At 36.0% G+C, this 23,062-nt stretch overlaps 1 protein-coding gene and 1 long non-coding RNA gene across 8 annotated transcripts in view; one reads left to right on the forward strand and one right to left on the reverse strand.

Moving 5' to 3' along the window:
- The window catches only part of LOC127859323 (tax1-binding protein 1 homolog), a 51,722-nt gene extending 36,147 nt beyond the window's left edge, over positions 1 to 15,575 (reverse strand). Inside the window, exons 1-7 of one of the 7 annotated variants that reach the window (XM_052396649.1) lie at positions 15,420 to 15,575; positions 10,802 to 10,871; positions 9,960 to 10,200; positions 5,497 to 5,621; positions 4,990 to 5,091; positions 2,284 to 2,493; positions 980 to 1,123 (exon numbers count right to left, since the gene is read on the reverse strand). In XM_052396649.1, the coding sequence (XP_052252609.1) occupies positions 980 to 1,123; positions 2,284 to 2,493; positions 4,990 to 5,091; positions 5,497 to 5,621; positions 9,960 to 10,200; positions 10,802 to 10,867 (888 nt within the window). In that variant the 5' untranslated portion in view covers positions 10,868 to 10,871; positions 15,420 to 15,575. Of the gene's footprint in view, positions 1 to 979; positions 1,124 to 2,280; positions 2,494 to 4,989; positions 5,092 to 5,496; positions 5,622 to 9,959; positions 10,201 to 10,801; positions 10,872 to 13,912; positions 13,996 to 15,410 lie in introns of those variants that run through there. The other 6 variants (XM_052396650.1, XM_052396646.1, XM_052396648.1 and 3 more) reach the window with 6 other exon arrangements.
- Positions 14,912 to 22,606, forward strand: LOC127859325 (uncharacterized). The gene is made up of 3 exons (XR_008039313.1): positions 14,912 to 14,986; positions 19,796 to 19,892; positions 22,273 to 22,606. It is a non-coding gene; the product is annotated as an uncharacterized LOC127859325 (long non-coding RNA).
- The last annotated feature ends 456 nt before the right edge of the window (positions 22,607 to 23,062 follow it).

Consider the following 23,062-nt stretch of genomic DNA (forward strand, 5'->3'; position numbering starts at 1 on the left):
TTCCCAAGTTTTTATTATGACCTATAAAATTCCTAATAATATTTTGCCAAAATCGAAAATCAACAAAAGTACACGTCCAAAAAAAGACTTTTTTAAAGAAATTTCATGCAGATGATCACAAATGATTTTGTAGTTTGACTATGCTGAGCACAACCAAATGTTTACAAAACTTTTTATTGTCACAAATATCATATTTTACTTACAAACAAAAAATGACTTTAAATGACATTAAATGCTAGCTTTGGTGGCACTGATGAATTGTTTCATTTAAATTAATCTTACATACAGTAGCTTGCTACAAGCCGGCCATGAATCATTGTTACTTTGTTGGCATGGATTTCATAGTTTACATCCAACTTTTTGTAAGAACTAAAATAAATAAAAAAATTGATGCCAAAAACAAATTAGTATTAATGTCAAATGAAACCTTAAATCAATTTCAAAATGTATTCTGAACATGGGTCTAGTATCATATATGGGTATTTTTACTGTGAGCTTGTTAACAAGAAAATGGAAATGTCTGTCTTAATAACAAATAATTCACAACAATCTGCCTTTAATATTCATTGAAAATCCTTGCATAATAATTAAGACGACATTTGCATTTAAACTTGAATACTTTACTCAATGTTTGACCTGAGTGATTCAAAACATTTTGTACAAAAGAAGTGAAAATAAATAAGGAAAATAAAACAAATTCACCAAAACCTTACCTGCTTTCCTAAATAAATATATCATAATTAAATCTTTTGTTTTTAAAGTTATGTCCCTGTAAAATCACTTTCCTTAAATATGATGAAATACTAACTAGCAGTTTTTAGATTTGCATTATTCTGAAATGCTTAATTTTGCTTTAAGATCACAGATGAAATTGCAATGGTAACATCCAAGCCATTTAAACATACTGTCCAAAGAGTGTTCGCTTGAAAACACAAATATACAATATAATCTAAGATTGTTATATTCATTTAGCCTATACCTTGTACATTTCTGCCTGTTCCTCCAATGCAGCATTTTTGCCGGACAGTTCATCCTTCTCATTCTGCAGACGCTTCATCTCACTTCGCATCTTTTCCAGATCTGCCAAAATGGTTTTGTTTTCCTCCATAATGGCATCTTTCTCCTAAAATGAATAAATAAGTACATTTTAAGTATATCAAATTATATGGGACAGTACCATTGAGATTATTGCACAAAATATATATGGCTTAACTACGATAACAAATATAGACTACGATAACAAATAATAATGCTTTAATATCCATACATCACATGAATCAGATTTTTTGAAAAACAATATATGTACAATATGAATTCATGTAAATCATACAAATTTAGGGTTTCCCACCCATCTTTTAAAGAGATTATCAAACGACATGCAATAAATACAGTATTTCAACAACAATAAGTTGAAAGAGGCACAGGGAAGAAAAATACAAAAGTGAAACTGTGATCATTCAAGCGACCTAACAAAAAGACTTAAAGCTTTAACTTCCTAAAGTACTTCTACATTAAACTTCATGAAGTGCCTCTCAGCAAGCAACCTGCTTTTGGTGTAGACATATTGGTAAAGTCAAAGCATACATATACAAAATGTTTTGACATAGGCACTTGAGCTTACCGTCAATCATTCCACTAGCTGGATCAAGAAAAAACACAAGGTCAAAAAAGTATATATTAGCATATCTTGCATAACATGTTTGAACATTTTTGCTGCTATGTGGTATCACTTTGTTTTATAATCATATACATGTATACATTGTATGTCTTATATTGAATAATAAAAAAAAAACGAGAGATGTGTTTGTCAGAAACTCAATGCCCCCTATTGCGCCTCTTCGAAATAAAATTTCAATATATCATTTGGCAGGTTTAGAAATTATCTCCCTTTTAAAGCTTATTACTTCCCTTGGATTGTATTTTTTTACTTGTGACCTTGAAGGATGTCCTTGACCTTTCACCACTCAAAATGTGCAGCTTCATGAAATACACATGCATGCCAAATATCAAGTTGCTATCTTCAATATTGCAAAAGTTATGGCCAATGTTAAAGTTTTCGGATGAACGCACAGACTGACAGACTGACAGACACTTTAACTGCTATATGCCACCCTACCGGGGGCATAAAAAAGAAAAGAAAAGCATCAGGTGAAAAACAAATCAAACGAAGAAAAAGAGCTTTATAAAATGGGTAAAGTAAACAACAATCACATAGACATCATCTAGATCTAAAAAAGACTAAAAAACTAAGACAACACATGATATTTTATGTTTATTAACTACCTCTTCAATTTTCTGTATCTTAAGCTCCAATTCATCTTTCAAGGTCAGCATATTCTTGACCTCTGACCTCAGCTGGGCGACCTGCTCCTCATGCTTGGCAGCCTGACCTTTCAAGGTCACATTTTCCGTTTCTATAGCAGCCAGCCTGTGCTTAGTCTCCTGGTATTTTGTGATGATGCTGTCTCGTTCTTTTTGCAGAGCATCTTGTGCCTAAAATTAAATACAATTTGATGAGTTATTAAAAGTATATGTATAGATTTAATGAATAAAAATTGTTCAATAGTTTCTAAATTTGTAATTGCATTGGCTAGGTGAAATTTTATGAGGGAGATATAACACTTGATGTCAGTTGTGCAAAACATATTTAGATTTTTTTTTTGTTTAAGTGTCTTACACCCTTGCAACTCTTTGCCAGCTGTGTGCAAGGGCATAACAACTTAGAATAATATTGAATATTTGAGATGAAAAAAATATTGCGCATCAGCACTTGATAATGAATACTTTACTGAGTTTTGATTTAACTGCCTGAGAATTATCTCTTACCAGAGAAATGTGACAGAAGATTGCTCCAAAAGAAGCCAATTTTTTTTGCCAGCAAAAGCACCAAAAAATAAACAAGCAGATTGACAATATTTGCTTAAAATAGTACTTAAAATATTTTTCTATTTAAAAACCATAATAAGAGATACACAAATCTTAATGAAATAATATTTAGTTAACACAGAAGCTGGTGCCTTCAGTGTTTCTTGTGTTTCTTCTGATTTTTATCATAATGCAAATATTGACAGCAATGTTTAATAAAATGGGCCCAGAACATCAACGGGCACCAGAGCCCAGACTGGCCCCAAACCCTCAACAGTTTTCAGACATTTGACCATTCACAGACCCTCAACAGTTCTCAGACCTCTGACCATTCATAGATCCTCAACAGTTCTCAGACATTTGACCATTCCCAGACCCTCAACAGTTTTCAGACCTCTGGCCATGCCCAGACCCAAGACTGTTTTCAGACCTCTGACCATTCATAGACCCTCAACAATTCTTAGACATTTGAGCATTCTCAGACCCTCAACAGTTCTCAGACCTATGACCATTCCCAGACCTCTGGCCATTTCCAGACCCTCAACAGTTCTCAGACCTTTGACCATTCCCAGACCCTCTACAGTGCTCAGACCTCTGGCCATCTGAAGACCCTCAACAGTTCTCAGACCTTTGACCATTCCCAGACCCTCTACAGTTCTCAGACTTCTGGCCATCCGCAGACCCTCAACAGTTCTCAGACCTTTGACCATTCCCAGACCCTCAACAGTTCTCAGACCTTTGGCCATTCCCAGACCATCAACAGTTCTCAGACCTCTGACCATTCCCAGACCCTCAACAGTTCTCCGACCTCTGACCATTCACAGACCATCAACAGTTCTCAGACCTCTTACCATTCACAGACCCTCAACAGTTCTCATACTTCTGACCATTCACAGACCCTCAACAGTTCTCAGACCTTTGACCCTTCCCAGACACAAGACAGTTCTCAGACCTCTGGCCATTCCCAGACCCTCAACAGTTCTCAGACCTCTGACCATCCACAGACCCTCAACATTTTTCAGACCTCTGGCCATTCCCAGACCCTCAACATTTCTCAGAACTTTGACCATTCACAGACCCTCAACAGTGCTCAGACCTCTGGCCATTCCCAGACCCTCAACAGTTCTCAGACCTCTGGCCATTCCCATACCCTCAACAGTTCTCAGACCTCTGACCATTCACAGACCCTCAACATTTCTCAGACCTCTGGCCATTCCCAGACCCTCAACAGTTCTCAGACCTTTGACAATTCATAGGCCCTCAACAGTTCTCAGACCTCTGGCCATTCACAGACCCTCAATAGTTCTCAGACCTCTGACCATCCACAGACCCTCAACATTTCTCAGACCTCTGGCCTTTCCCAGACCCTCAACAGTTCTCAGACCTCTGGCCATTCCCAGACCATCAACAGTTCTCAGACATTTGACTATTCCCAGACCCTCAACAGTTCACAGACCTCTGGCCATTCACAGACCCTCAACAGTTCTAAGACCTTGACCATTCCCAAACCCTCACCAGTTGTCAAACCTCTGGCCATTCCCAGACCCTAAACAATTCTCAAACATTTTACAATTCCCAGACCATCAACAGTTCTCAGACCTTTGACCATTCCACTTGTCCTGACCTCCACACAGTCGCCAGACATTTGACGGTTATAAGATTCTTCAATGTTCCTACATCCTAGACATTTCCCCCACACAAAGGGCCCCAGACCCTAGACTGCCCACAGACCCTCAATAGATTTCAGACCTCTGACACAATTCCCAGACCCTTCACTGTTCTCAGACACAGGATGGGCACCAGACCCTAGACAATCACAGACCCTAGATAAGCCCTAGACCATATGGGCGGTGTTCTGAGAAAACTGGGCTTAATTCATGTGCGTAAAGTGTCGTCCCAGATTTGCCTGTGCAGTCTGCACAGGCTAATCAGGGACGACACTTTCCACCTAAACTTGATTTTCGGTAAGGAGGGACTCCATTGAAACTAAAAATACCATAAAAGCGGAAAGTGCGTCCCTGATTAGCCTGTGCGGACTGCACAGGCTAATCTGGAATGACACTTTACGCACATGCATTAAGCCCAGTTTTCTCAGAACACGACTCATATCTAGTTGCGGCATACCTCTTTGAGTTTGAGTTTCTGAGTCTCTGCCTTCTGAAGGCTCTCTTCTAGGAAGATTGTCTTGGAGCGGATCACAAGCATGTTTGTCTCCTCATCCTCCACCTTGGGTAAGCAAGAGGGGGACAATCAATAGATTATAGATGACAAATAAACATCTGTGATATTTCACTTATTTGCAAGAGGGGACAATCAATAGATTATAGATGACAAATAAACCTCTGTGATATTTCACTTATTAGAATAATGTTAAACATGTGTATAAATACTTTAATGTCCACAAATACTGTTACACAAAAGATAGGCGTTGGATTTTAAACAAGCCACTGTGAAAAACAGTAAAATTACAATTCCAAGGTTAAGGATCTAATAAAGATGACAATCAGGAAATTTTAAGCAAAACAAAAAGCTATACTTTAATTTTCCCTACATAAGTTCCCAGTATTAATTAATTTGTTATAACCACTTGCTAAACACTTGAAATATTAACCAATGACCCCTGGAAAGTACCTCCACATAATCCTCCGACCCAGGCCTGCGAAACTGAAACGGCGTGCTGGCCCCACGGATCTGTTTAGAGCTGGATACATAGCAGAACTGGTAGAACTCGCCATCATCTTTGGGCAGCTTATGTGCTGAAATTGAGTCGCATTCTGAGAAAATTGGGCATAATGCATGTGCATAAAGCGTCGTCCCAGATAAGCCTGTGCAGTCCACACAGGCTAATCAGGGACAATACTTTTCGCCTAAACTTGATTTTCGGTAAGGAGGGACTTTCTTGAAACTAAATATACCATAAAACACGGAAAGTGTCGTCCCTGATTAGCCAGTGCGGACTGCACAGGTTAATCTGGGACAACACTTTATGCACATGCATTAAGCTCAGTTTTTTCAGAATAAGGTTCAAATAGCAAACAAACAGAACTTCCTTTCAGTTTGTTACAACTGCATAATAGGTTGTGTCAGCGCATTTAAATAGTTTATATAAAGGCTGAGATTTGATAAGGAAGAAACATCTTAAGCTAATCATCAGAGCTTAATACCAAGAAACAGAGTCACTTTGTCTTCTGTATAAATGACATTATTAATATGAGTCGTGTTCTGAGAAAACTGGGCATAATGCATGTGCGTAAAGTGTCGTCCCAGATAAGCGTGTGCAGTCCCCACAGGCTAATCAGGGACGACACTTTCCGCTTTTATGACATTTTTCTTTAAATGCAGTCTCTTCTTAGCAAAAATCCAATGTAGGTGAAAAGTGTGGTCCCTGATTAGCCTGTGTGGACTGCACAGGCTAATCTGGGACGACACTTTACGCACATGCATTAATCCCAGTTTTCTCAGAATGCGACTCATATAAAACATTATCATATTTCATTTTAATTATAAATATACTGATACTGTAGTTGTTTACTACTAGCCGATTAAACATAGTTTGCAGCTCAGTATATGGACATTGTTTCATACAGTAAATGGTTACTACCCTAACTTTGAAACAGGCAGAAATTGGTTCCTTCATTATTTTGATAACAGGATTATGGTTCCTACATTATTTTGACAACCTAGACAAAGGTTCCTACATATTTTTGACAGCCTGGACTTTTGTACCTACAATATTTTAATGCCAAGACATTGGTTCCTCCATAAAGATACCACACTTAACAACAATGCACAAGACGATTCAGGGTTTATCACCTAATATTTAGCCATCAATTTGATTGACCTTAATTTTTAACATTATACCAATTCATAATGAGCTGATAAATGTAATTTTAACTAATTAATTGACTATTTAACTAGATCTGTAGATTCTATCAAGGCAAATTTAGCAAACTGCAAAACATAATGGATATATAGAATATAACAAGACTATTGCCAAACAATATAAGTCCCCTACTCGTGAAACTCCACCATATTCAGCAATATTTCTAGTCTATTTGTTGCCATAGCAACCAGAATTCTTGAGGTAGGAACAAAATGAAATGACGTGCATAATCTCCATATTGCCATCTGTCCATATTTCAAGTTTCATGAAAAAATATGAATAACTTTTAAAGATATCGCACGATCCAGAAAAGTGTGACAGACTGACTGACAGACAGAGCGCAAACCATTAGTCCCCTCTGGTTTCAGCGGTAGGGGACAATAATGAAACACCCTTTCAAAGTATAACATATTATGGCAATGCAGAAGAACTTGCTCTGAATCCTGCAAGGTTTTGCCTATCACAGATCTCAGTGTAAGCCCATGTTTCAAATAATTTTTGACGCTTTCATGATCATTCACATGTTCAGGAAACACTCGTTTATTGACATAAGCAGTTTGGTTAAGGAATCCTCAATACTAATTTAATTGTTTTACACCAAAAAATTGTTTAAAAAATGTGTGTATATGAAACTAAGCATCTTATTGAACATTTACCAATATTGGGAGCTTATGTTTGTATTGCTACTTGCAATTTCTGGCCTGCTAAACTCCATGCTCTGAAATCTTAGTAAGAAGTCTTCTTAACCCGTTCCCACTCAGAAGCAAAGTGCAATAGCTTTATGCTGTCTGAAGCTGATCAGTGAATTAGTGTTGGTATTAAAGCTTTATGCTGTCTGAAGCTGATCAGTGAATAAGTGTTGGTATTAAAGCTTTTTAAACTTGAATCTGAAAACAAAAGTCCAGAGGCGTATTTAGGTGGGGGGCTAGGGGGCCAAAGGCCCCCCCAGCTGGCTGGCTAGATACGATTTAAAAAAAATATGAGCCCCTTAAAGTTTCAAACATATCCACTTGTGTATTTCCTGTCATATGCCCCTAATTAAGCCATAAACAGCTGTCGATTTGTGTGATTTAGCCCCCAGGCATGTGTACAGACGATCTAACCTTCGCCAGCTAAACTGCACGCTTCATTGACTGTAAGTGATAAACTGCGCTATTTGATTGGCTGAAGGAAATAATTCAACAAATGAAATTCATCGATACATTTAGCTATAGGTAAATGTTTACAAATGGCTGCCGCATGGGACTTGTGAAAATCAATATTTTAATTTGTAGCAATTAAAGAGATTAGACGAATGCAATAGACAATCATCATTAATTGTTCGGTTATCTTCTTTGATGAATTTAATTGGTATTAGCTCTTGAGAGTGATAATCCTTTTGAGTAACACTTATTGCCAGTGAAATTCAACAGCACACTTAATGAAAGGCAATTAATTTGTTGTTGTTTTTTACAAATTGGGCTAACTGCTTTGATGTTCATCCATAGTTATTGAAATTAAAAAGGACTCACAAATTGTCTCGTCTCATCTTAATGTCGGGCTAAGCCTTTAATTTTCAGTCAGCATTCCGCTGAAACATGACTGGCATGTATGTGCCCCAATCCAGGATCGAACCCGGGACCTCTGGATTTCAACGCAAGCGCCTTATCTACTGAGCTACGGAGGCACAGGCAATGTTTTCTCATCGCCTTGTACACACATCCCGATCAGTCCAATAACCGTTGTGATCCTGAATGCTCCATCTATTGATGGTTGATTTAATATGCCTTTTGATTGGCCAAGGAAAGAGAAGCAGCGAATGGAAGCAACTGATTCAGGAGGTTAATAAATAAATAATGTTGGGAGCAATTAGAGTGGTGATATTGATAATCGTCATTTTTTTAACTTTAAGTTTCTTTGTCCAAGTCCAACCTCTGGATTTCAACGCAAGCTACGGAGGCGGAGTATGAAACTAAATCATTTTCAAAATGAAATGCCTACAGGCAACACTTGAATCCATTTGGAACAAGAAACAAAAAAAACTAATGAACCAACTGAAAATGAGACTGTTGCTGCTATCAAGTACTTTCCAAAAAAATGCATGTGTTCAAATTGTACTTTTAATTTATGAAAATAAAATTTGTTGAAAAATTTGAAGTCATTAATTATCTTCGATTGCTTTATCTATTAATAAGGACATGGACATTAACACTTGCAATGTTGTACGTGTGTTTGCTCGGAAGCATCCTAGGCGGATGGTTCTTCCTGACATCATGTCTGAGTTGTAGATTGTAACCAGTGATAGTACTAAGAGATACATGAATTATCAAAATGATCATTTTTGAGAAAGTACAAATATCATAACATTAGTTTAATAGTTGTAAGAACATACCTGTGCATAGATTTGTTTGTATTGTTTTGGTTACAAAATGACATAATATTTGATAGAACTTGAAATAAAGAGTGTTGCTAAAAATGTTATTTGTAAAATTTGTAAAAAGGTTTATGAATGACTTTGCCTTTTTTGACAGTTTTTGAACCACAAGTCTTAACAAGGTATACATAATATGATTGCAACCAAGTTTGATAAATATCCACCCATCCAACAGGGTGACCTAGTAGGATATCCAACAAGGCTAAATAGGAGGTCCACCCATCTAACACTGTTAAAAAAATTCTGGTCATAAAGATTATGTCTCCCACCACTTGAGTGGTTTGGGAGACATTTGATTAACCCCTGTGTGTCTGTCTGTCTGTCTGTCACACTTGAGGTCTGAACTCAAGTTCTTGTTTGTTTTAAATGCACTTTTATCATTCAAAATGCTCATTAGATAGCAAGAAATTGCATCATTTCAAGGTGCCATTTAAAAAAAATCGACAACAGGAGGGTACACCCCTCCCGCACCCTCCCCAGCTGAGCCCCTCCTCTGACAAACTTCTGGATACGCCTCTAAAGTCTTTAATTTTCTAATGGACAACAAACGTGTTAAAATGCAGTAGAGAGCAGTAAAGTGTTAACTCTTTCAGTGCTGGAACCAAATTTTGAAGGCCTTTGCAAACAGTTTGGATCCAGATGAGACGCCACAGAACATGGTGTCACAACAGGATCCAAACTGTTTGCTATTCTGATAGTATTCTTTGAAAAAAAATCGAAGAAAATGCTAATTTGATAAATTCAGCAGACGACATTTTAGCAGACTACAAATTTCCCAGCATGCAAAGGGTAAAGTACCTGGAAAGAGCACACTAGCCTCTGCATCCTTCCCCTCCTGGTAGTCCTTGGGCATAGGTGCCCACTCATAGTAGTAGTAGTCCCGTGGGTTCATCCATCCCACCTTGTACAGGGCCACCCAGTCACGGGTCGTGGGCACCAGGTCAGAGGTCACTGTGTAGTTGCATTCAATGTGGGCATCCTCTGGATAGGTCTCTGCTATGTTGTGGAAGACCACCTTCGCAAACTCTGCTCTGTCACTCTGAAAATATGTGTCTTTTTCTTTGAAAACTGGGCAAAATGCATGTGCGTAAAGTGTCGTCCCAGATTAGCCTGTGTAGTCCGCACTGGCCAATCAGGGACTACACTTTCCGCTTTTAAGGTAATTTTAGTTTCATGGAAGTCCCTCCTTACTAAAAAAAATCAAGTTTAGGCGAAAAGTGTTCTCCCTGCGGATTGCAAAGGCTAATCTGGGACGACACTTTACGCATATGCATTATGCCCAGTTTTCTCAGAACGCGACTCATATGTACATTGGTATGATAATGTTACAATTTGTACAATATTTGTGATTACACCTGTAATAGTAATGCGAGTTAGTTTCTCCTCATGCCAAGTATGGAAAACAAGAAATGTATGGTTTTCAGGAATCAGTAAACTACAGATTAAAATGTAACTGTAACCTACACACCTAATTATGAAATATAAATCATTTTATGGTCACTTGTATTGTTTTATGGTTTCTGACTTTCAGATAAAATATCAGTGTAACGGTGAGCTGTTATGGTCACCAAATAAATAGCTTTAATATAACCATAATTGAAACATGCATACATTAGGAATTTCAATAAACGATTATTTACCTTCGCTTCTGGTCCCTCAACTGTTATTACTTCGTCAATAACAATGTCATCTTGAGTCTCACTCATGATTCTGCAAACAAAATCCCAGGTTAAAAAATTCAGACCTTAGTCTACTTTTTTCTTAAGAAAAGTAAGTTCACTTAACATATTCCCACAACAAAAATTTGCAAATATGTTTTTTGCTGTATGATTAATCGAAATGTTTTCTACTTTAATACAAATGCTGAAATGTATTGAGGTAATACATCTCAATACCATGACATAATCAAAGAAGAAGTTAACTACATGTACTACCCTAGATAACTTTGTTTATATTAAAGTTATCAAATTTAATATTAAATTCCTTTTTTTATACATATAAGAAAGTGTTTAGCTGTGATCTGTTCATATTTTGAAACGTTCCCAAAGTAGAACTAGATGTCAGGCTGTACTAACTGGATATGTAAAACTAGTCAAGAATCAACTCTATGATTTAAACATTTTATTACTATCAGGGCTCAACATTAATGGTTGTCCTATTGCCCCTGGCAACTAAAAGTTGGGTCCGGGCAAGTTATTTTATAATCTAGTTGTCCGCCCGGTCAAGTGCAAAAAAGAACAAAGAGCATTTAATTTAGACTTTAATAAGACTTTAATTGCTGTAATCATTTTGCTGTTATCATTTTGTTTAATGTTAAAAGATAAAAAAAGTTTTGTGGTGTATCATTTTGATCTTTATTAAAAAATATGAGGTTTACAGTTAATGTGATATTTCATGTTTGGGCAAGTGGCTTTACGTTCAGGGCAAGTAGATTTTCGGTTAATGTTGAGCCCTGCACTATTAAATTGCTCTTATCCGTTTTAAGACCAATTATACGCATTCAGAATCAAACACATGTGTTACTGTAACGTACCTCTATACCAAACTCCTCTAATACAGGAAACCTATCAAAATGTTTTTGTTTTGTTGCCCAATTTGATTAATGTGCCATATTCCCCATATACTGACAGATTTTCTATATTACAGATATCCAACAATAGAAGATGAAATGGAAAATTGATCTATTTCAATGAAAAATAGCTCTCTGTAAACCAAACTGGGTGGTTATTGTTTATAAACGCCAACAGCATAATGTCTTCCGAGCAATTATGAGGTTCCAAGTTGGATCCCCACCAAAGTCTCGCTACATTTTTAACACAGGAGCCCTAGAACTCCTTACATGGAAAAAGTAGCAGTCCAAAAGGAAGTAAGAGTCCCATTTTCATTATTTAAAACCCATATTTTAATATTCCTTACTTGAATGTAGAGTTTTAATCTGTGGTAATGATTCAATTGAATAATTTTTCATTTTTACTCCATAAAACGCGTATGGGTCAAAACCACAAACCTGCGTTAAAAACAAACCACATTTTAAGTAAGTTTAACGCTCTTATTTTCACGTGTTGTCATCATGTCATTTGCAAAAACATGTATATAAACTCTACAGTATTCATAACCAACTTGAATGCTGTAAGTGATGTGCATTGTTTGTTTGGTTGTTGTCTTTTTACTTGATGATTAATTTAATTAACAATTAAAATAATTGAATGTGAAACTGAATAATACATAGGTAATTTACATTTTGTACATAATACCATCAAAGGACCAAAGGAACAAACTGCATTATATTTTGGCATTTTTTTTTTCTTAACTTAACATTTTAATTACCTTGCAATCATATTTCTAGGACAATCACACCATTGGTACTGGATGATTTGTCATTAATTGAACCTACATGTATATGCCTCAAAAAATTAACACCTGTAAATGATGTCGGCATACATCAAATGCTTTTGATGTGAAAGTCCAGTTTGGCCAGTTTCTGAGAAGTTCAAACTGTAACACCTAAGTAAGTGGCCATTTCAAAAGGCATTATAAATTGATACTCCATTACTCGAAGCACACACATACATGCACTGTCAGATACAGATATAATTAATAACTTCCATAGAGGATGGGATGTGAGAAAACTACATGGCATTTCCCTGCATTGGATAAATTGGATTTTAAAAAGGTGTTATGAAATAAATTGTATTGGCTTGAATTTAAATAGGAGGTTGCTTTACAGGAATTGTTTGTTAATGGATTGACTTGAAATACCAAGTTTTGCAAAAAGGTGCATCTGCATCGTTTGTCAAATACATGCGTACATACTTCTTTGTGACCCGCCGAAAAACGGCTCTTTCTCCTGGGATTTTTTTCCCCTCAGCAGGTAAATTTTCCCCTCGATTTCATATTCGTTCCCCCCCCCCCCAATTTTATTTTTTTTAACCTTTAACTATATAAGTTAACCTGATCCAGTTCAGAAAATAGAAAGACATTGTATAATTAAATTATCTGTTGCCTTGAATTTGTTTAAAAAACCAGTAAAATATGTTAAATTGATTATTGAAGACTTTCCTTATTTTCCCCAAAATCCGACGTTTCGCGCTATTTTTCCCCCAAAAATCAGGCGTTTCTCGAGATTTTTTTTCCCCTCAAAAAAAGGCTAGGCCCTTTCCCCAAAATCAGATAAAAAACGCTGATTTGCCATTTTAAAAGTGGTTACAAAATGCAAACATCGTATTCTTAAAACCTCTGGAAAATACTCTGGTCTAGTTAATACTAGTGAACCAGTATAATATAAATATTTAATCAGTGCTTTCCAAAGGCCGTTAAATGGTCCCTCGCCAGGTCACTTGAATACTGAAATCATAGTCCCTGGGATGCTTTAAATTGTCTGATTAGTGTATTTTTTAGTAACTGCAACAAGCCATTCCAGTGATCATGCAAAGTTTACAAACACCTGTGGTCCCAACCGTCTCATTAATCAATCTGTTGCTGAGTTAACACAGTTTTGGTTCATTATTGCGCAAATAAATCAGATCAATGTAGTTGCAGTTATAATGGGGCTTTCATTTAATACACCCAGATGTGCTTATCTTCTTTGTTAAATTGACCAATCAAATCTCAATCATCCAAAGACCTGTGTATTACCCAATACACCCAATATTTAAAGTATGATTAGTATCTGGTGAAACAAGGACTCAGTAAGCAGCTGGAGCGTGCGCGTCACGACCGAGGCGAGAGTCACCCGCAGAAGATTTTCTCACCTGTACATATTTCTTTATAGAGGGGAACTTCTGCGGGTGGCTCTGCTAATCCAGCTGAGTCCGTCACCCTCGAGCCGGACGTCTTCCACACTGCTGGGATTGCTGTCTTCTCCAAGATGCAGCAGACTTGTCACCTGCTGTTTATCGTTGAGAGATCACTGTCAGAGGTCCCGTCTGTAGGGGGACGGAACAGTGGGACAGCGAGACCACCAGTGTGGGAGACATACGGGGCGGATCTGGGACTGCTTGGGGGGGCCTTGGAGTAGTCCCATGAACATCGAGGGGGTGGCCCTATAGAGAGAACCAGGGACAGCGGTACTCAGTACGCGCAACGTGCTGGGGAAACCGTCTCGGGATGAAGACGACAGCCGGTGACTTCGAGCATGGCCATAAAGGCAGAGCGGCGAGCTGCAGACCCTTGGGAGCTGTGTCGAGACAGAATTTTGTCTTCGAGATTGTCTATTGTCTACCAGTGCACATTAAGGTCTTTCTGGCCACCGTGCACTGGTCTATTTGGATCTTAATTATATCTTTGGCGAATACCCGGCCAGCCCGGGTAAATTTGACCTACTTTGGCTCAAAATTAATCTTTCTCCCCTGAAAGGTCACAGGGGCAGATTGGACTATAAAGACCTTGTGATCTCGTGAAGGGGCAAGCAGGACCTGTCAATAAACTCTGATACACACACACTTGTGAAACCAGGATTTTGTGGGTAAATAAAACTAATTGAAGTAGCTAAAACAGTTCAATCAGCCAGATGATCTAGGAAACTAGACTTACGTGAAACATTGAAAATAACAAAGCTTATTTCCACAAGATTTTCTAAAATACATAGTCAAATGCAAACCAAAACAACATACCAGACAAAACAATATAATTATAATTTTGACCAGTTAAATACAAACAAAACAACGTTTAAAAAAACACTAAACATACACTTTCTCCTCATTTTCAGAAAATGACCTGAACATGTTGTATGATATCTAAATTTAGATTCAGTTGTCTTTTTGTCATGATAATAGAATATAAACTGTACACGATGTGCAAATATTAGTTAAGGTGATTAACGCATGGTCAGTGGGAATTCCACCCCTGTCTTTTTCATCAAATCTTTTACAAGTAACATAAAACTTAATGAATTTGACACTTAAGAAAAATGGGAAAATTGTTTGTGAAATTCGTGTGCACTTTTTAAAAATAATTGCAATATGGCCTATCTGCTTCAACTTGAAATGTTGTCGTGACTTAGATGATAATCATGATCAGGAAAGAAACACAAACAACGAAACTCACGTTATCAAATGTATTTACTCAAAACATAAAGTAGATTGTCAAATGATGACCTAATGACGACTCTGCCAATTAGAATTTATACTAGATATCGGATGAAACTGAACTGGGAAGTTCGTAGGCAAAAAACTGTAGATTTCAGCGTTAAATAGAAAATTTAACTCAAAGAATGGTTGAAATCATCTATACAAAATAAACACTTCATACTTTACTAACCTGTCGATAAAGTATTCGATGCTAAGTAATAAACAAAACCATATATTCTACGTGTATTTCCGAAATTACGAATGACTTGTAATGTTTATTTTTACATTGACGTAAAATATGACTGGATACACATACGTAAACAAAATACAGTGATAACGTAATAATGAAATATTACCAGTCTAATGTTTATTAGTATTGGAGAGTTATGTCCCTTTGTACTGCTGAGAGTAACAATCGGGACACCTCGGACAATTCCGCCATATCGGCGATCGTCTGGTGTGGTGTAGCCCACAGTCCGATGCGTTCAGATTGCTGAGAGTAAGATTACAGTCCACTGAATCATAAAAAGTTGTTCCTATTTTTAAAGAGAATCTTTTCTCTACTGGTTTAAAAGCCACCTATCGAGAGCTACTTATTATTTATATTCTTAAACATTTGAGTGTGTGGGAGGGGGGGGGGGGGGGGGGGGCAGGGGTATTAAAACGTTGACTACGCTATATATTATTATTGTTTAGAGGTGCGTTTATAAAAATGATGTGCTTTGATCAAAATCAAACAGTGAAGAACAAAACAGAAGCTGTACAGATGATAATGACTTTGATATATTCGAAGTTCGAACGAATTTCAGCTGCTAGAAGCAAACATCCTAGCAAGTTTCTCTGTGGTTATTTAAATATAAACAGTTTTCGATATAAATTTCCACATGTTAAACATGTAATATGATTGTAGGTGCTACCTAATTTACGGGCAAAAGCTTTTTAAGTTTTTTTGATAACTATGTATTTTTAATAAATATATTGACATGATTGTGTTCAAAATATTATAATTGTTGCAATAATTAAGTAATGCATCCAAAAAAATCAATCTTAAAACAAGTTACATGTTCCAAGCTTAAAGATCTAGCATCTTATATTTTTTTGTTTTCTAGCCACAGGAATTTATAGCTGGTTCGGTGTCTGTGGTATAGTGGATGGGGTGTCTGCTAACTGGCTTAGTCACTGGGAGGTCTCTGTATTGATCTCTTAAGTGGGAGCATTCTTTAGATAACCCTAAAGACATACTATGGCGTACCATTTGGGTTGAAAGTCAAGAAGACCTATAAGTTAAAAAGAGAAATGTACGTCAAAGTACAATAATTGTACGTCGACATAAATATAAAATACACTTCGAAGTATGTATTTGTACGTCAAAGTACAATTTGTACTTCGACATACATGTTTGTACTTCGACGTACACATATTTTTTGAACAGCCAATCAAAACACTAGTCTCTTGAGCCGCTTTTCCTTCAGATTTATACATAATAAATGTATAAAATCTCTTTTTTAATTGAGGACAAAATGAATAAAAATATCAGAATGGCAAAAAAACAACACAGAAGTTTCAAGTATTTAATGCATTGAAATAGATTATATACAAATTTGAAGAAGATTCAATTGTTACCTTTTTAAAATTAAAATTATTCAGCATATTGTGAGTATTTATTGATCATGCGGGGCGGAGTATCACGACCGTCCAGTGCATTACTGTGTAGGAAATTCCCAACGGTTACCAAACAGTTACCAAGCATTAACGGGATAAATAATGTATTATAACCTCTCCGTTGGTCGTATTTTGTGATAACCATAACTTGCATTAGTCAGAGGTTAATTCCGCCACGCCAGGTCAATAAATACGCACAATATCTATGAGTTAGCGGTCGAAAGTCGCATAATTTGGTATAAATTATAATAATAATAATGTTTAATAAATACGCACAATATCTATGAGTAAGCGGTCGATAGTCGCATAATTTGGTATAAATAATAATAATACTTATGTTCAATGTCAAATATCTCTAAAAGCAACAGATGTAAGGTGTCTTCTGATTGGCTAACACTCAAGGGTCGGTGAAAACTGTACGTCGAAGTACATTTCTCGTTCTACCTAGTAGGTCTTGTAGACTTTCGACGTCATGGTACGTCATATACCCAGGAACCAGTTTGTTTCATCAAATGTCTCAATTCAACATGACAGCTTGCTAAAGCAGTTGCATTTAGCATACAGTACATGTGATGTGTCAAATCAATTTTGATTGACAAATTTGACAGGATTTTTTTTAATCCAATAAGTTTTAGACTGCCAAATAACACACACTACGTATTGAAAGCCATACCTGGAGCTTTCGTCTGTATACCACTTACTTCATCAGAAGAATGATTTCTACTGTTGGGAAACGTTAACACCACTAATTGTCTTCTTATTTATTATCAATGTATAATTATTGTATACACAGCATAACAACATACTTGTTTCGCAATTAAAATATTTAATAAATACAGGTATCTTGCAGGTTTCTAATTTTCTTTCGCAAACTATTGTTGAACAGTTTAAATTGTGTCGCCACTAAAAAACTAGCCATTTTGTAGAAATTATAAAATCACAATCTAAACTGCATACACTTAGCTCTACAGTTACAATTTGAATGCAAATATTAGAATGCATCATGTTATATCATCCATATTTTTTTATTTAAACATTCAAATAACACATAATGCAGTACATATATAAAAAGATATGTGGTATTGTGTGGATATACAAAACACTTCACATCATTTATTTGCACATAAAATAATAGTTACAAAATAAGTAAAACTCATCAACCTACATTTCAAGAATATTTACGTATATGAAATTACAAAGTGGTGTTATTGTATTACCTTTTACAAAATTAACATTGCTGGTTTTGCACTAGCCATAAAACATTTATCATGGATTAGCAAGTAACAACCAATTTATTAATTACACAATAGAACGGAAATCATATTAATTGCATTATGCATTTACTAAACAAGCTATTTGCTACTGTTTAGAATTACACTATCTTACTAAAAATGATCACTGGTACTTAGTGCTTTTACATACTTGCGGTAAGTTTTGTACTACTAGTTTGACAATAATCAGCAGACACTTGTCGATATACAGACAAAATTTGCATGGAAACTTTTCATATTTTTTCAGCATAATTGCCTTCAAATTGTTAATTTAACAACCCTTTGACATTGTTTGCACATCTGATCTTATTATACCATAGCTGATTTTTGTTTATAGATAGACATATATAGACTTTTCAAAGTTCTATAAAAGTTCACACATGTTCCATCCAAGTAAACAAACAGAACCAATAAAGATCACCACAGATAATAACTGTGTGTATAGCTTGGAAATTTTGATAGTTCGGGAATCCCTCCTTTGTTGATTTCTGTAAACCAAAACTGTCAGTTTTGCTGGATATAATGGCTTGTATAATGCCCAGCTCTTGCCTTGGCAGAACAGCTTCTAAAAACGGAAAACCAACAAATAACTTAAAATTTGGTCAATAATGCAGACAATTTATAAATGTCTTGTTTTTTTTTGATTTCGAATCTGGAAGATTTTTTACGTAAGATTGTGGTACGAAAATTCCAACGGTATCGGATTTTGTGGTTTTAGGCCTAAACTATTTATAGTGATATGTAACCTTTTGGGATATCGGTAAAGTGCGAGCAGACGAGGTGAAAATACTTTAAAAATTAAAGCTAAAAGACTAAAAAGTTAGATCTGAATATGTTAAAAATTTGTGAATAATGTGTTTCTGGTGGGTAACAACGACAACTTACCAGAATATTGCTCATGATCAAACGTAAAACTTCTTTCTGAGAGCGAATGGAAAATGCGTCACAAATTCTGAGACATAAACAGTAGGGTGTCGTTATTGAAAAACCGCGAGAATACTTGAAGAATAGAGATGCCAACTATAGTGTTTAAAACAAACAAATAATTTTTTAACAAGCGTTTGTGATTTGTTAGGATAATAATAACAATAAGATATCGAAAAGATCAAAGCAAATAAATTCGACAGAAATCGGAGATTCGGCAATATATTATAGACGGGTTATGTTCCCCTAAATTGTGTTCGGTGAAGATTGTTACTATATGTAGTGAACCAGTCTTCGGCTTATACCCACTGAAGAAGAGCATTCAGGGGAGATAATTGAGTAATGACCTAATTCTGGAACGGTTGCGAAGAAAAACAAATAATGCGAGAATATTTAGTTCGATTCGCTACACAATTATGATGTCATTGATATAACTTTTTCTTAGGTATGTATTTACATGTGATTTAGCAGATGTCAAAGTGTTTTTGATTTGTTCAAGTTCATAAATAGCATCGCGAAAATATATGTCGCGTGGCAAATTTTTTTGAGACGTATCCATATGTGGTATTCTTATGTAATTTTATGTCTAAATTCCCATATGTATGAACGGTCAACGCCCGCTTCGCGGGCTTTTGCCCGTATTACTTAAAAATACAATATACCTTTTATTTATATATATCTGAAACAAAACATGATGACTCTTTTGTAGACGCTGGAGAGCGGATCGTACAGCAAATGGTGGATAGGTTCTAGCATATCTTCGCTCAGACCTGGCTGCAGACAGACATAATCAGATGGAATTCAATGTTAGAGAGTCTGTATGTATCGAAATTATTTTGAATGGTAAAAAATGGCTTATATCAGGACTTTATAAATCACCATCTGCCAAAGAATCAGATTGTTATAATGACATTATTAAAACCATGGGCAAAATTAGTGTTAACTTTGTGTTTCTCTGTGATCTTAATTACGATCTACAAAATGCTTATAAATGTTAAAATCTTATGGAAATCTGTGATTTTTTTTATCTGACCGAAATATGTTCAAAGAACCTTCATGCTTCAAGTCCGAGACAGAACCTAGTCTGATTGATGCTATTTTGACCCAAGTGTCTGATAAATGTGTACAAATATTAAATTTTTATTGTGGTCTTAGTGATTTTCACAATATGATTTGTTTCCAGCTGAACTCGTATGTTCCTCGTGCTAAATCTAACTACAGGAGTTTTACAGGAGATACACAAATTTTGACCTATTATCTTTTCATAGTGATTTATCACATGTTGATTTTAATAAAACTGTTTATTAACAAAACTTTGCACAAGCAGCAGTGGACTTTGGCACAGAAATTATTAAATGTTATGATAAACACGCACCAGTTTAAACAAGGAAACAACCTAGATGTCCAGTCCCTTTCATCAGAACTCAAATCTGAAAAGGCTAGGATACAAAACGAGAATGCCTTTTAATGAATTCCAGAATGTAAAATCACATAAAAATTGGCATAATTACAGAAAATTAGAAATCTAGTCAATAAAGAAAGAAGTCGGTAAGACAATATTTTAGAGAAAGATGCTCGGGGGAAGTAAGAGTAGGGATTTTTGGAATACCATCGAACCATTTTTGACAAATAAAGGAACTATCTGTAGCAAAAACACAGTCTTATTAGAAAATGAAAAACTTATTACAGACCAAAAAGAGATATGTGACATTGTTAATGATTTTTATGTTTATGTAGCAAAAAATATTGGTGATAGTAACGTAATTTTTGATGATAAGCATCCCAGCATTGAGAAAATTGATAAAATACTGGTAGGTAAAGAGAAAAATATGCATTTTAAGCCAATTAAAGAAGATTTTGTGATGAAACAATTAAATAATATGTATGCTTGGAAAGCCACAGGTCAAGACAATTTATCTGTATAAATGTTAAAATTATCTAGTCCAATCACTGTAAATCCACTCTCAAATCTTGTAAATAGGTCATTCAGTGATTGTGTCTTTCCAGAGTGTATGAAAATAGCCCAGGTAGTCCCAATACATAAGAAAAATAGTACTCTAGATAAGGGAAATTATCGCCCTGTTAGTCTACTCCCAATAACGCCAAAGATCTTTGAGAGAGCCATGTACACATAGCTACTAGACCATCTAGAAAACATCTTTAACCCTATGTTAAGTGCCTTCAGACCAGGCCAAGGTTGCAGTGCAACCGTTCTCAAAATTGCAGAAGACTGGAAACGGGCTCTAAATGAAGATAACTATCTGGCGACTGTGCTCATGGACCTCTCAAAGGCGTTTAACTGTTTACCTCACAACTTACTTATATTAAAATGCAAACAATATGGTCTATCTGACTCTGCTCTTAAACTGGTAAATATTTATCCGTAAAATAGGAAACAATTAAATGTGTCAAAATAGGTGATAACATTAGTACTTTCGAATCAATTATAAAAGGTGCACCTCAGGGCTCCATTCTTGGACCTCTTTTCTTTAATATCTATATCAATGCTATTTTTGAATTTGTGAATCAAAGCTATTAATATAATTTTGCAGATGACAATACTTTATCTTTCAAAAGTAAAAATCATGACACTTTGGTTAAAACTCTTGAAAATGACAGCTTAGAACTCATCAAATGGTTTCATGAAAACCACATGAAAGCCAATCCTGAAAAATTTCAAGCCATCGCCTTCGGGAAAAAGACACACACTCTACAAATATCTTTTAATCTCTATGGCGTTAATATAAAGTGTGACGAGGAAGTCAAATTACTTTTGACCTTTGATTTTATGCTAAATTTTAATACCCATATAGCAAATATATGCGAGAAAGCTGCTAGGCAATTAAATGTCATGAAAAGAATAGGTAGGAATAATAACATACTTGATAGGCTTACTATGTACTACTCTTGTATTATGTCGAATCTAAATTACTGTCCATTCACATGGTTTTTTACAGGGGAAACTAATACCAAGAAAATTGAAAAATTTCAGGAAAAAGCATTACGTTTCATTAATGATTATTACTCAAGTTTATACCATGATTTATTGCTATTATCTAGACTCCCATCTCTTAAAGTTAGAAGAATGAGAAGTGTGGCTTTAGAGACCTTTAAAATATTAAACAAAAAGGGGCCCAGTTATGTAGATGATCTTGTTACATTTAAAGACTCTAAATATAATTTTAGGTATACTAACTGTGTAGAACTTCCTAGACCTAGAACTGAAAGGTATGGCAGGAACTCTTTCCGTTACTCTGCAGCCAGTATGTGGAACTCTATGCCGGACATATTCAGATAGTGCTCGTCTTACAACCAGTTCAAATCCCTGATCGACCAATGGAATGGACCCGATTGCAGCTGTTCTGCATGTGCCCGGTAGGGAGCGCTGACATGCTGGCTGGCAAGGTACAGTACTATATAGTTATGTCAACCTGTCCTCTGTATGTTTGTCATTTTTGTTTCCTTTACTTTGTGTCTTTTTCCCTTAGTTTGCCATAGTTTGCTATTTATTTGCTTGCTTGTATCTATTAATTCGCTTCACTCTAGTTAGCTTTTCATTTTTGTTCCCTTTACTTTGTGTCTTTTTTCCCTTAGTTATCCATAGTTTGATTTTTATTTGCTTGCTTGTATCTATATGTTTTGCTTTACTCTAGTTAGCTTTTCATTTTTGTTCCCTTTACTTTGTGTCTTTTTTCCCTTAGTTTGCCATAGTTTGCTATTATTTGCTTGCTTGTATCATAGGTTTTGCTTCCCCCTAGTTAGCGTTCTGCAGAGGCTGTGACTCTACCCCCTCTGGTAGGCTTGTCGGGAAAGTGAGTGGTTTCGTACCCTTTCCCTGTATGAAATGTTTGGGATCAGTGACACTCCAAACCCCTGGTACTGCCATTGTACTGACAGTGCCTTGGGGTGGGGAGTGTAGGATTCCAAGTGTAGAGATGCAGCTCCTGCCAGGCTGTTATGCATGCTTATTAATATG

This window comes from Dreissena polymorpha, chromosome 15 (assembly GCF_020536995.1).
Source record: "Dreissena polymorpha isolate Duluth1 chromosome 15, UMN_Dpol_1.0, whole genome shotgun sequence".
Lineage (NCBI taxonomy): Eukaryota > Metazoa > Mollusca > Bivalvia > Myida > Dreissenidae > Dreissena > Dreissena polymorpha.